Here is a 13,556-nt window from a genome sequence, read left to right as displayed (position 1 = left end):
GTATACAATATTCTGTCTGTATGTATGTCTGCAGGCCAGAAGAGGGCGCCAGACCTCATTACAGATGGTTGTGAGCCACCATGTGGTTGCTGGGGATTGAACTCAGGACCTTTGGAAGAGCAGGCAATGCTCTTAACCACTGAGCCATCTCTCCAGCCCCAAGTCTTTTTTTTTTTAAGGACAGAGAAAGTACTCCAAATAAGATCGTAATGGTAGGAAGGAGGTGTCTCACTGTATACCTGTCCAACCTTAAACATGTCTGACATAACATAAACCACAACCAATAATGAGCAAGCATTAGCAGAGGTATCACAGCTGTCTATCTTAGCGTGATCCTCCTGCCTCAAATTCCTGGAGCTAGGACTTAAGGAACAGGACACCAGGTTCATCACTTGTAACAATGTCATTTTTGATGTACTAGGAATGGAACCCAGGGCCTTGAGCATGATCTTGTGTCCTTTCACATAAACCTAAAAGCTGCTCTAAAAAATAGAATCAGTATAAGAGCTACCAAATTCAATATCTAAACCCCCAAATGTCAAACAAACTCATATAACTGTAGATAAATATTACAACACCCAATGGGGTCTGTGGAGATAGCTTAGTGGTTAAGAGTACTTATTCCTTCAAAGACTCAGGTTTGATACCCAGAACCCACAAGGTGGTTCACAACTATCTGTAGCTCCAGTTCCAGGGGATCCAGTACCCTCTTCTGATCTCTATGGGTACCAGGGTATACACATGTATCTATATAGACAAGCACACATAATAGAAATATAACTTAAAAACAAAACAAAACAACAGCAAACCACCACTAAATGTCAGTCATAACATGCTCCCCTAACTTACCTCTTCACAGGAGCCAAAGGAATGATTTACCCAGCACAAGTGGCTTTCCTGATTTGCTTACTCTAGCTTCCAGAAATACCTGAAGACCACTAAAACCCTGTGCAAGCATCAGGACAAGGCTTGTCCCAACCCACCAGGACTTAGACCCACACTTGGCTTCATCTCTTTAGTCACTGCAGTTCCTTCCTTTGCACCTTGTGTACCCTTAGCCTAGACATCACACCCCAGAAAGCTGTCTCTAGATGTTAAGGTAGGAGCCCTCCTGTGATCTACTCACAGCTATTTCAACGTAACGTTCTACAGATACATACACGCACATAGGCACATACTTACAGGCACAGAGAAAGGGTCATTAATTGTAGATCTGCCACAGCAGCCTCCACTCCAACACCCACCCTTTCATGATAGCACACAATCACTTAGACATTTCCAACGGATGAGCACAATGTACAAACTTTTTGCCTCAACTCGCCCAGAGGTTCAGATAGAAATGTCCACACAAGCTATCAGAATACCATGGTATACTGTGGAACAGTACCAGGTGAGGGGTACATCAAGTAAAAGATGCCTTTCAGTTTCCCTGGTGCTACTCAGAAGTTTCTCAGGGTCTTACCTAGAACATTGGCCTAGCCAGCAATCAGTGTTTCCTCTCCTTGCCACAAGCTGCAACTCATGCTGACATGAACACTCACCCCATCTACACTCAGAACCTGCTATAATCATCTGCTCCATCTGTTCCAGATAGGTGCTGTGGTAGGAAGGACCTTGTTAAAAAAAACAGTAACAACAAAAACAAACTAACAAAAACCAAATCACCTATCCAGGGTGGTCATCTGCTCACTAAAGCAGCCATACAGGAACACAGGTCCAGGAGCTTTTAGGCTGCAGTGCCACCATCATTTCCAATTTGATTCTCCAAGAATCAGGGATGCACATGTAAACAGCACCAAAAGTTGTGCCTGACAGCATATTTCAACACTGGCACACCCACCTACCTGCTGTCTATGAGTATAAAGCAATCTCCAACTTCCTGGTCTAAAGTTACCTTGACCATTTATCCCTATGAGACTGTCTACATTTGTTTCCTTTTTGTCAGTGCTGAGGATCAAACCCAGGGCTTCACACATGCTAGGGAAATGTCTTTTGTTCCTTACCCTGAAATCTATTGCTTAGATGTTTCCTGGAGCATACCAGTTAAACACTGAGTGGTGAGAGCCTGTGGCTAATGAAGATATACCACTGGCCTACCCCCAGTACTGAGCCTCCTTTCCATATGTCCTATCTCATGCTTTGTTCAGGAAACAAAGCAAACGGCCTGAAACAAATAGTTTCACTCAGTGAATTTTGAAATAAAATCAGGAAAGATCAAATCACACTCCTGTCAGACCAAATCACAGAGGTGTACTAGGCCCCTCAATGGACACTTCTCACCTAATGATAAGACCATAACAATGATCACTTCAGCCCGTGAGCTTCAATCTTCCCAAAAAAAGCTTCTGTAACAAGCAACTGCTCAGTCTTGCAAAAAAGCCAGGTGGTGGTGGCGCACACCTTAAATCCCAGCACTTGGGAGGCAGAGACAGGTGGATCACTGTTGAGTTCAAGGCCAGTCTGGTCTATGGAGTTAGTTCCAGGACAGCCAGGGCTACACACAGAAGAAACCCTGCCTCAAAAACCACTACCAGCACCACCACCACCACCACCACCACCACCACCACCACCACCACCACCACCACCAAAACCCAACAAAAACAACAAAAGTACAAAACGGAAGAAAGGTACAACTCTGAGTCCCACATGGGGACACAGAGCAAGTCAATCCCACCTCTTAATCCCCCAACAAACAGAGCTGGTAGTCCCACCTTCTGATGGATTCTGACTATATCTGAGACAAGATATATCCAGGAACTTCACTGGTATTTAAGGCCACCCAGTGGTCTAGGCGGATCACAGTGTTCTTCTACAGTGATTCAATCCTATCAGGTCTGGGTTGCTCATGAAAATTAAGGTTTACGCTGGGGCAGTAATGGTGCACACCTTTAATTCCAGCACTCAGGAGACAGGGGCAGGCAGATCTCTGTGAGTTCAAGGCCAGCCTGGTCTACAAGAGCTAGTTCCAGGACAGGCTCCAAAGCTACAGAGAAACCCTGTCTCGAAAAAATCAAGGAAAAAAAAGAATTGTATCCACATCACATTCTGAGATGGTTTGATTGTTTTTATGATCCCTGCTCATATATATGAGCTTCATGAGATTGGATGTATTTTGCATACCGTTCTCCCGGTATGCAAAAGAGAGAAAGAGAGAGAGAGAGAGAGAGAGAGAGAGAGAGAGAGAGAGAGAGAGGGAGAGGGAGGGAGGGAGGGAGGGAGGGAGGGAGGGAGGGAGAGAATGACAAGGCTTACAGATGCAGAGATCCATAGCCAAAAACAGGGCCAAGCTTCCTGAGTCCAGCTGAAGAGGAAGAGGAGTGATTATATAAGCAAGGAGTGGTCAAGATTATGATGGGGGAATCCAGAGGCAGCTGATCTGAGCTAATGTAGACTGACAGCTAGAGAGTGTGCATGGGATTGACCTAGGCCCTCCGCATGTAGGTAAGTGACAGTTGTGTGGCTTGGTCTGTTGGTGGGGCCCCTAGCAGAGTGATCAGGACCTGTCCCTGACATATGAACTGGCTTTTTGGAACCTATTCCCCATGCTGGGATGCCTTGCTCAGTCTTGACGCAGCAGGAGGAGTTTGGTTCTGCCTCAACTTGATATGCCATGCTTTTTTGACTCCCATGGGAGGCCTACCTTTCTGAAAGAAGGAGTGGATGGAAGGGGTAGATGGGAGGTGGGGGAAGGGAATGAGAAAAGAGGAGAAAAAGGAAACTGTGGTTGGTATGTTATATATATATATATTCCCAAATCCAGTGCCAGGAAGGACACAGAGCTGAAACCTAGATGCTCACTTCAACATGTTATAATGTCTAAAAGTCAAAGTTCAGATCTGTGGGAGAGAGACAAGAGAGAAGTAGTAGAGATTTGGGGAGGTCATCCCTCAGGATACATAAAAACTGTTGTGTCCACAGTAGCTAGAAAAGTATGAATGACAAAGCAGACCAAGGTTTAAGGTTCAGGTAATGGGCTGGGGACTGAGAGGGCAAACAGAGATAGACAGAGGACATGGGTTTCACAAGGGCCCCAAACTAGATAAGGAGCCCTCACAAGCATCTTGCAGTGTAGCAGTGCATCAGGAGCAGCGTGACACCCCAGAACAGAGTTCTGGAGCAGCCAAGAGGGGACTACACAGAGTAGGTATGGAACTGGAGAGAGGCTTGGGGTAACAACATTTTACTGACCTACGTACCAACTCAAGAGACAGGCAGAACACAAGAGGACTCATGAGGATTAAAATGCTAACTCTGTCATTCAAGCCAGCTGGTGCAGTCCATGGAGGAAACCTGAAGACAAGGCAGTATGCCTGCTATCTCCATACTCAACCCTGATGCAGATGGCATCTTTGGAAAGGTCAAAAACATGGGGCTGAAAAGATTTTGGTGGCTTGTGACACTGTGATAACATATAAGCTGTGGAAATCAGGGGAGTCAGATTAAATGTTGAAAGCCAAGACACCTGAAGCAGCCCAGGAGCCAACATATCCAAGTCCTAAGGAAAGAGAAATCAAGCCCAAGCCATCTATACACACAGTCACAGGAAAGGGCTGGCACAAGGGTCATCTGTGGGAACAAAACACATGCCTAAGGACAGGAAGAAGTTTTAATTCTGTGGGCCCTGACCAAGAAATTGGGGGGCTTGTTAGAAGGCTGAGCAGATCAAAACACCTGCCCTGTGTCCTAATTAATGTTTTTATGAACTTGACACAACCAAGGGTCAAGAGGAAACGTGAACTGAAGAACAGCCCACATCAGATTGGCTGGTGGTTTTATCTGTGAATAACTGTCTTCACCAATGATGGAAATGTGAGGGCCCAGCCAACTGTGGGCAGAATCATTCCTCAGCAGGTGGGCCTGGGCTGTATAAGAGTGGTAGCTGAACACAGGCTAGGGAGCAAGCCAGCATGCACCATTCCTCCATGGTTTCTTCTTCAGTTTCAGCCCTGACTCCCATCAGTGATGAACTGTGATCTTAAAGTGTAAGCAAAACCAACCCTTTCCTCCCCTAAATGGCTTTTGGTCATGGTGTCTATCAGAGCAACAGAAAGCAAATTATAACACCACACAATCTGATGACCTGAGTTCAATGTGGACATCACAGTAGAACTGACTGCTGAAAGCGGTCTTCTGCTCTCCACACAAGCACAGTAACACATGTCAGCACTCACATACAATATGCACACGAATAAAATTACGAAAAAAACAGCACATATTTCAACCTCTGTAGTTCAATGAATGAACAGCATACGCTTATACTTACCCAACCTGAATGAGTTCATTCAACTTTGTTGCATTCTTGTCATCCATGCCTTTAAATGTAAAGAAAAGTAAATGAGGCCATGGGGTAGTTAGACATAAACAATAACAAGTTCCCATATTATTGCCTTCCAAGCAGACTCCAGATCTTGGTAATGAATGTTCTTCATCAAACAGAATCTGCACCTGCAGTAAAGTTGGCCAGGACCTTGTCTGTCACAGACAGCCTCTTCCTAACCATTGTCTCAGAGCTCTTATGTGCTTCCTGCACAGCTAACCTCTTCTAGGAATCGTCCATGATAGTCTGGTACTGTTGAACCACAGCTCCCAATGCTGCCTGAAAACTGCATCTTTCAGGCATCTCACTGGGTCCTGGGCCTTCTTTCCCTGCTGGTTGTATGTGGACTCTCAGGAATATAATTTGAATGGCAAGGCCAGCTAAATGGTAATTCTAATGCCCTAGTTTCTGTCCACATCACTGTCCTAAAGATGTCTTCACAGGATAGCAAGAATTAAAAAGGTAACACAAGAGCCTAGGCCCTGGGTATGCACTGTAAAATCCTCAATGGTACTGACTGACTGAGTAACAGTGGGACCACACTCACTCACCCAGGCAGAGAACCAAAGACAAGAATACAATTGTAAAAGCAGGCTGAAATGTACTGTACCTTTAAGGACTTAAAGGATTTTTTTATCAGACAGTGCAGGACAGACACTAGATCAGTTATAAACATGATCAAAGAAGAAAAAAAAAACAAAAAAACAAAAACAAAAGCAGTCAAATCAGAATTCTACTCTGATAAACTTTTTTTTAAATATTTATTTATTTATTTATTTATTTATTTATTTATTTATTTATTTATTAGTATTCTGCCTGTGTGTATGCCTGTAGGCCAGAAGAGGGCACCAGACCCCATTACAGATGATTGTGAGCCACCATGTGGTTGCTGGGAATTGAACTCAGGACCTTTGGAAGAGCAGGCAATGCTCTTAACCTCTGAGCCATCTCTCCAGCCCCTCTGATAAACTTTTAAGAATGAAAACAGAGCTGGGCTTGATGGCACAAGTCTTTAATTCCAGCACTCAAGAGGCAGAAGCATATGGATCTCTGTGAGTACGAGGCCAACCTGGTCTACAAAGTGAATTCCAGGACACAATCAGGGCTACACAGAAAAGACCCATGCCGAAATACCATAAAAGAATGAAAACAAAATGAAGGCTTTTCAGTGAACAGTAAGTGAAAGGATTCAAAGCTGGACAATTGCACCACAGAAAGTAAAGAAAGCTCTCACTCTGAAGAGAAGAGCCCAGGTGGAAACAGGTCTTCAAGTAAGGAGGAAGATCACTGGAAAAAGCAAATGCAGGTATGTTCTTGCAAGAGCCAGGCACACCATGGCCCTTAGATGGACACTAACCAACCTCTCCAGTACCACCACAAATGCATGAAAAAATGGAGTACTAATGACTTTAAGTCAAGGAGACCCAGTCTTGTCTGAACAGGGACACTAGAGCTCAGATATACAAAAGAGGGGTCAATGAAGAGGAAAGCCAGGGCAAGAACAAAGCTCTGCAGCACTGTGCCTAGCAGGTTCTATATGAGATGCTTAGAGATGAGGAGGCCAAACAAACTAGGCAGGACCTTATGAGACATGTCCTGGAAGAAACAGGAAGAGGGGAGAGGAAGGGGAAAAAGTGAGAAGTCCTGGACTTTACATCTAGCAGATGCCTGAGCTGGTGAGGTGAGGACAGACAGTCTTGAGCTGTAGTCAGGCTAGGACCTTTGAAGATCCAGCCACAACTTAGGCTCCTGTCAATACTGGCTCAGCTAGGCAATCATGGCAGAAAAAAAGCAATGCAACCACCATATACATGCAGGTGGCTTTGCATACGGGGAAGTAGTCCTGGACAAAACTTAACCATCACTTGGTGATGTTCTAAAGACTTTGAATATAAGCAGGAAGTTAGCAGGATACTGTACACTTTGATAGGGTTGAAATGACTCAGACCAATCATGACAAGTGGTGCGTGGAAGTGTCTGGTCCAGGTCACAGTGCTGGTCTTTAGAGTGTGGTATAAGGATGTACAGTTAAATGGCAATGAGGAAAAATGATCCTGTGTGTGTAAGCCTATGTGAAAAGCATAAGCAAACCTTAATAAATGGTAGAGGAGGCAAGGGAATGGTCACTCTATCTTTTTTCAGCTTTTCTGTTGTCAAAAAAATTTCAACATAAAAGTTGGAGAGAAAACAGGATTCCTGTGCACTAACAGTCGGGGGTGACAAGGACTAGAGCGAAGCCAACAGCAGCAGTACTCACAACCCCCGATCTTCTTTCGTAGCTCTCCATAGCAGATAAGACCATAGAGTTCCTGGGATGATTTCTTTAGCCCTCGAGAGAACACTGGAAGATAAAAGGACAGACGTTAGGCAGGAGGGACAGAGACATCATAGGCTACAGCCTGTTTGTACAAGAACACTAGAAGCATACTCTCCAGAGGCTGAGACTAATCACATGTGGATCAAGGCACCTTGGCCATGTAGTTGCTGACCTCTGAAGAAACTGGCAAAAAGCATACAGTAGGAGCAGTGCTGTTTTACTCCAAGTAGAAGTCTAAAAAATAAGGGGTGAGGTCAAACATTAGTCCTGACAGGCAGAGCAAATGTTTCCTGGAGAAGAAAATTGCTTGATTGACAAGGAGTATTCTCAGAGAAAAGAAAGAACTGAATGGCCAACACAATCACGCCTTATGGCACAGAGTTCCCCAAGTACAGGTGAGCCATCACCCCGAACCCTGAGAACTCACCTTCCCACTTGCCTATGCCCTCCCCAGGTGACAACGGATATATATCCAACAAGTCCCTGCTAACATCCACCCTTCTAACGTCACCAATAGGTGTCCCCTTTATTTAAGACCTCTCAGGCTCCTTTGAGAAGATGAAATGGACAAAAGCTATACTTTTGCCTGTCCCCTCCTGCATCTTGTTCCTCAGATGCTTTAGCCTACAGCCACCCTGTACTACCCCAGTACACAGAGGACAGCAGAGCATACCTGGGGAGCTCAGGGCTCTTGAACCTGGCAAAAGGAGAATGACCCCTCTGAACTAGCCACTGTTTTCTAAAGATATTTTACATTACAGAACACTAGGGGCAACCAGCAACAGTCTAGGCACTGTCAGGTCATCTCACAGAGCAGAGACAAATGTCCCCTGCAAGATCTCTCAACTGTTTTCTCTAGTTTTCTTCTCAGAGACAACTTCTAGACATTAACATTCAGCTGTGTACAACAGGAAATGAATATACTAGTACAATTCTGGAACATGGACTAGCTCAAAACTCTGCCTTTCCTAAAATACTAGGGTTGACCAATCCTGAAGGTTTTCCTGAGGAAAAAAACCCAAGACCATGTCGGACTCTCTTGACGGATAACAAAAGTATGGCCCATAGAGCCGGGCGGTGGTGCACACCTTTAAACCCAGCACTTGGGAGGCAGAGGCAGGTGGATCTCTGAGTTTGAGACCAGCTTGGCCTACATAGTGAACTCCAGGAAAGCCAGAGCTACAGAAAAATCCCGTCTCAAAAAGACAGAACAAATATAAAGCAAAGATGGGGAGGGCTAGAAAGACGGCTCAGAGGTTAAGAGCACTGGCTGTTCTTCCAGAGGTCCTGAGGTCAATTCCCAGCAACCACATGGTGGCTCATAACTATCTGTAATGAGATCTGGTTCCCTCTTCTGGGCTACAAACATACATACATACATACATACACACACACACATATACACACACACATACATACATACACACACAGGCAGAACACTGTATACTGAATAAATAAATAAATCTTAAAAAGAAAAAAAAGGCCCTTCATATGTGATGGACTGTGCAGTCAAAAGCACAGAGGAAGGAAGGCAGGAGGGAAACTGGGTCACCACACAGGGAAGTGAAAGAAACAGTCTGCTATGATCCTACAATGTGTTGAAGCCTCTATCCCTCACCCCTGATGGGATAGAGAGCTAAAATGATGCTGCCAGGAGCCTGAGGTACTTGGGGTCAGGAGGTGGTTCTGCAGAGAAAGGTAACAGAAAAGAAACATCAGCTTTATATACTTTGCAATACTAACCCAAGAAAAAAATTCGAGACTTGGTAGACCTGGAGGAGGAAAATCTATGTTTTAGGGCCATGGACAGCATCCGAGTTTGTACCATCCACAATGCCTGAAGGTAGAGATTAGTGAACAAACCAGACACATTCTATCATCACACAAGGTACAACATGAACCACAAAAATCTTTCAACTCTAACTCATTAGTCATCTCACTGGGGAGACTTTTCAAGAGCAGCTAGAGTGAACCCTTTGTCTTGGAATGACTTTCAGAATTTTCAATGAGTTCCAACAAGAAAAGAAAAAGCACATAAACAATATATCTGGAAGGTACAGATGTTTCACATGAACGAAGACAGCCTTGGATCTCAGGGGACTGGACTAGTGCTTGAAATATGTATGATGATATATTATTTATGTTTTATTTTATTTTTTAGATTTTTTCATTTTTTTTTTATTAAAAATTTCCATTTCCTCCCCTCCTCCCACTTCCCTCCCCTCCCCTCCACCCATACCCCCACTCCCTCCCTTTCCAGGCCAAAGAGCCATCAGGGTTCCCTACACTATGTTAAGTCCAAGGTCCTCCCAACTCCCCCCAGGTTCAGGAAGGTGAGCATCCAAACTGACAAGGCTCACAACACAGAGCCCGTCCATGCCATAGAATCAAAGCCCATCGCCATTGTCCTTGGCTTCTCAGTCAGCCTCCATTGTCAGCCACATTCAAAGAGTCCAGTTTGATCGCATGTTCCATCAGTCCCATTCCAACTGGTCTTGGTGATCTCCCGTTATATCTGTCCCACTGTCTCAGTGGGTGAACGCACCCCTCACGGTCCTGACTTTCTTGCTCATGTTCTCCCTCCTGCTCTTCATCAGGACCTTGGGAGCTCAGTCCAGTGCTCCAATGTGGGTCTCTGTTATTATTTATGTTTTAATAAATAAAGCTTGCCTGAAGTTCAGAGGGCAAATACAAAGCAGCCATACTAGTCAGCCATACAGGTCAGGGAGTGGTAGCACACACCTTTAATCCCAGGACTCAGGAGATATGCCTGGGTGCAGAGAGAATAAAGGGGTAAGAGACAGGAGCTAAGTGGAATGTGGATTGTGTGGTATGAAGTCCTCAGGATTCGTGGAGACAGGATTGCCCATTTTTAGTCTGAGGTAGAGGTAAGAGCCAGTGGCTGGCTGCTTTGCTTTTCTGATATTCAGATTGAACCCCAATTATCTTTTTATTATTCATGCTACAGATAAACAAACCAGTTATGAAACACAGCAGTGTTGGTAACTGAAAAGGACAAAATGGGGTTGACTTGAAGTCTGTGGAAAAATCTTACATTGATGGTTGTATAAATTATGAAAGCTAACAAACAGGTATCAATAATATCCTGAGATTAACTGGGAGATGCTCCCAGGTGTGGACTGACAATCTAATCGCAGGGGTCTCTAGAGATGAACAGACCAGAGGAGAAAGGGTGTGTGACATTCAGAGCTCTGCTCCTCAGTCAGATAGGGAATCAGGCAATCAGGGTCTTTTAAAGCTATAGTAACATGATGCATATAGTAGCCAAAATATCGTGACCTGGTAAAGAGCACACCACAAAAATGTTAAAGATCAGGGGTGTCAAAGGCCAAAATGAAGGCAAAGGCAGGGACCAGAAGTAGGAGCATTGTGGCCACAGCTATACATTAGTGATTCCTAGGTTAAAACTTTACTATCTGGAAAATTAAAAGTGAGTATTAGAAGGAAGGATCGCTAGAATAAGTCCACTATAGAAAGTGCAGAAATAAGAGGCAGAATAGAGCAGGCTGGGACCAAATGAGTGCCAGAGGAGACTCCAGAAACATGGAGGAAGGAGGTTGCTAACTTTTACAGGGAGAGACAGTTGATTAGACTATCAGCTGAAGAGGTAGTCAACCAAGGGCACTTTTAGCCAGAAATGAGACCAACAGCTAAGGATGATCTAATCATGTCCCCGAAGATGAACGGAACTGTGCAAATCTTGACTGTAACACAGATGATCAGAGCACTGGCAAAGTCAGCATCCATCCCAGCAGATCAGCACAATTCAGGCTTTCTTGTGCATCCGCAGCTTAACTTATCTCAATACCCAAACTCATAGGGGACCCAGAACCTTTGCTGTGAGGCAGTTTCCTTCCAGGTAAAAATCTTCCTCCACCTTGAAGGGAAACTTCTTGACACATAAGAGGTAAAGAAAAGTGAACAACCAGATAATCTAGCACAGCATGTTAACAACAGGACATTCTAGAGGAAGGTAACATACTTCTTGCAGGGAAGCTCCATTAAGACAGGAAGTAAACAACTCAAAGTATTTCTAGCAAGTACCTGAAATTGACCAGAAGCAAGAGTATATAAGCAGTAAAGACTACTAAGAATTATTCTCAGACTAATCAAGCTGTAAAGAACTCTCAGTAAAGCCCAGTTGCCTTGAAGAAGTAGAGACCAGCAAAGCTGCCTCAAAAAGGCTCAGGCCAACTGAGCCACCTTGGAAAAACACTTTTCCAACCTGTTGAGGTGACTGTAGGGTGTTCAGGCACACATGCACACACACAAACACACAGATGTTGAAACACACACAAAAACAACCCCAACTCAAACAGCAGTAAAGCCCCTGTAACACAGGTACGGGCAGCTTCCTCACAGTTAAGTTCGACCATCAGGCTCTGGGTATGCCACCAAGCAAAGTATTAGGAGGCAAGTCCTATAGTGAGCAGCTAAGTGAGAATGGTATCACAAAGAGAGGACATTGGGTGTTTGCCTGAAAAGAACCAACTCTGCCTAGTGGTCTCCCAGAGACTGAGTCTGTAGAACACTCACCATTGTCAAAGTCAATGTACTTGGTAATCTTGTGCCAGGTGCGGTAGTAGAAATGCCGGACCTGCTCTTTGTTCTTCACCATGCTTGCAGGTTTGCCCTTTTTCTTGTATTTTAGAGCAATATTGTTCTGAATGGCTTCAAAGTCTTTTCCATGCTAGAAAACAAAAATTCCACAATAAAACCACAGCAGTTAAAAATAAGACATTATTATTTTAATGATATAGGCATCATCAAGAATCAAAGAGTGACCAGCTATGTACAAGATGGTTGTCCTTCAAGGTACTTCCGCACATATAAACTTCAACTTTACTTCCTTAGAATCTCAAGTTTTAATTAGAATAAAGCAGCAATAGAACTCAGGGATAGAACTATCCCTGTCCATGGACAAATCAGAGGCAAGGGCTTTGCCAGTTTTTGAGTGTGCTCTCTAAGTTCATATTGTAGATGTGATGACATTAAAAGACAGGCTTTTAAAAAAATATTTTATTTATTTATTATGTATACAATATTCTGTCTGTGTGTCTGCCTGCAGGCCAGAAGAGGGCATTAGATCTCATTTCAGATAGTTGTGAGCCACCATGTGGTTGCTGGGAATTGAACTCAGGACCTTTGGAAGAGCAGGCAATGCTCTTAACCACTGAGCAATCTCTCCAGCCCCAAAAGACAGGTTTGCAAGAGATAATTCCTTCTGGTGACAATAAGGCCTTTATAAAAGGAGCTTTAGGAAGCATTCTGCTAGCTTGTGTTCTGCCATGAGAGGACACAACATTTCTTCTTGCTAAGATATAAAAATAAGGTGCCACTATGGGCTAGGGATATAGTTCAATCACAAAACACATACGGCCCTGGGTTCAACCTCTAGTGGAGAGAGAAGAGAGATTTCAGTTTTATGCATGTTGTGGCAGCATAAAACAAACTAAAATAGCCAAAAAGCAAAAAAGGCATAAAACTTATTACTGGAACAAAAAGCTTAATCTTGGGTAACCCTTAAGGGACCATGAGGGAAACATGCAAACAGTAGGATACCATGGGAAGAGAGGTCAGGCTACCTCCACAGAGCATCTTAGAATAAAAGAATGGGTTACAGAAAGTGTCACCAAACAGAATTGGCAAATACAAACCCTGGGAATAGATCCAAACAGAAAGCATTCTGACCATACCTCAGGGTCAACCCTTCCTAGAAGGCCTCCTTCAAAATCAGGGTGTGGTTGAAATTTGAGAATGTAACTTGTGCTCCTGAGTTGTTTCTTTTTTTTTTTTTAATTTAAATAACATTTTTATTTTATTTATTTTACATACCAACCAGTTTCCTCTTTTTCCTCTCCTCCCATTCTGTCCTTTTTCCCATCTACCCCCTCCCTATCT

General features: G+C 44.0%; 1 protein-coding gene across 3 annotated transcripts in view; it reads right to left on the bottom strand.

Moving 5' to 3' along the window:
- The window catches only part of Cramp1 (cramped chromatin regulator homolog 1), a 61,648-nt gene that overhangs the window by 28,443 nt on the left and 19,649 nt on the right, over positions 1 to 13,556 (bottom strand). For all 3 annotated transcript variants that reach the window (XM_038324684.1, XM_038324683.1, XM_038324685.1), the window contains exons 4-6: positions 12,192 to 12,345; positions 7,575 to 7,658; positions 5,264 to 5,312 (exon numbers count right to left, since the gene is read on the bottom strand). In XM_038324684.1, coding sequence (XP_038180612.1) covers positions 5,264 to 5,312; positions 7,575 to 7,658; positions 12,192 to 12,345 — 287 coding nt within the window. The remainder of the gene's footprint in view (positions 1 to 5,263; positions 5,313 to 7,574; positions 7,659 to 12,191; positions 12,346 to 13,556) is intronic.

The sequence above is a fragment of the Arvicola amphibius genome, chromosome 4 (genome assembly GCF_903992535.2).
Source record: "Arvicola amphibius chromosome 4, mArvAmp1.2, whole genome shotgun sequence".
NCBI classification, from domain to species: domain Eukaryota; kingdom Metazoa; phylum Chordata; class Mammalia; order Rodentia; family Cricetidae; genus Arvicola; species Arvicola amphibius.
Note: the sequence above shows the minus strand (reverse complement) of the source record. Positions and strands in the feature narration are given on the sequence as shown.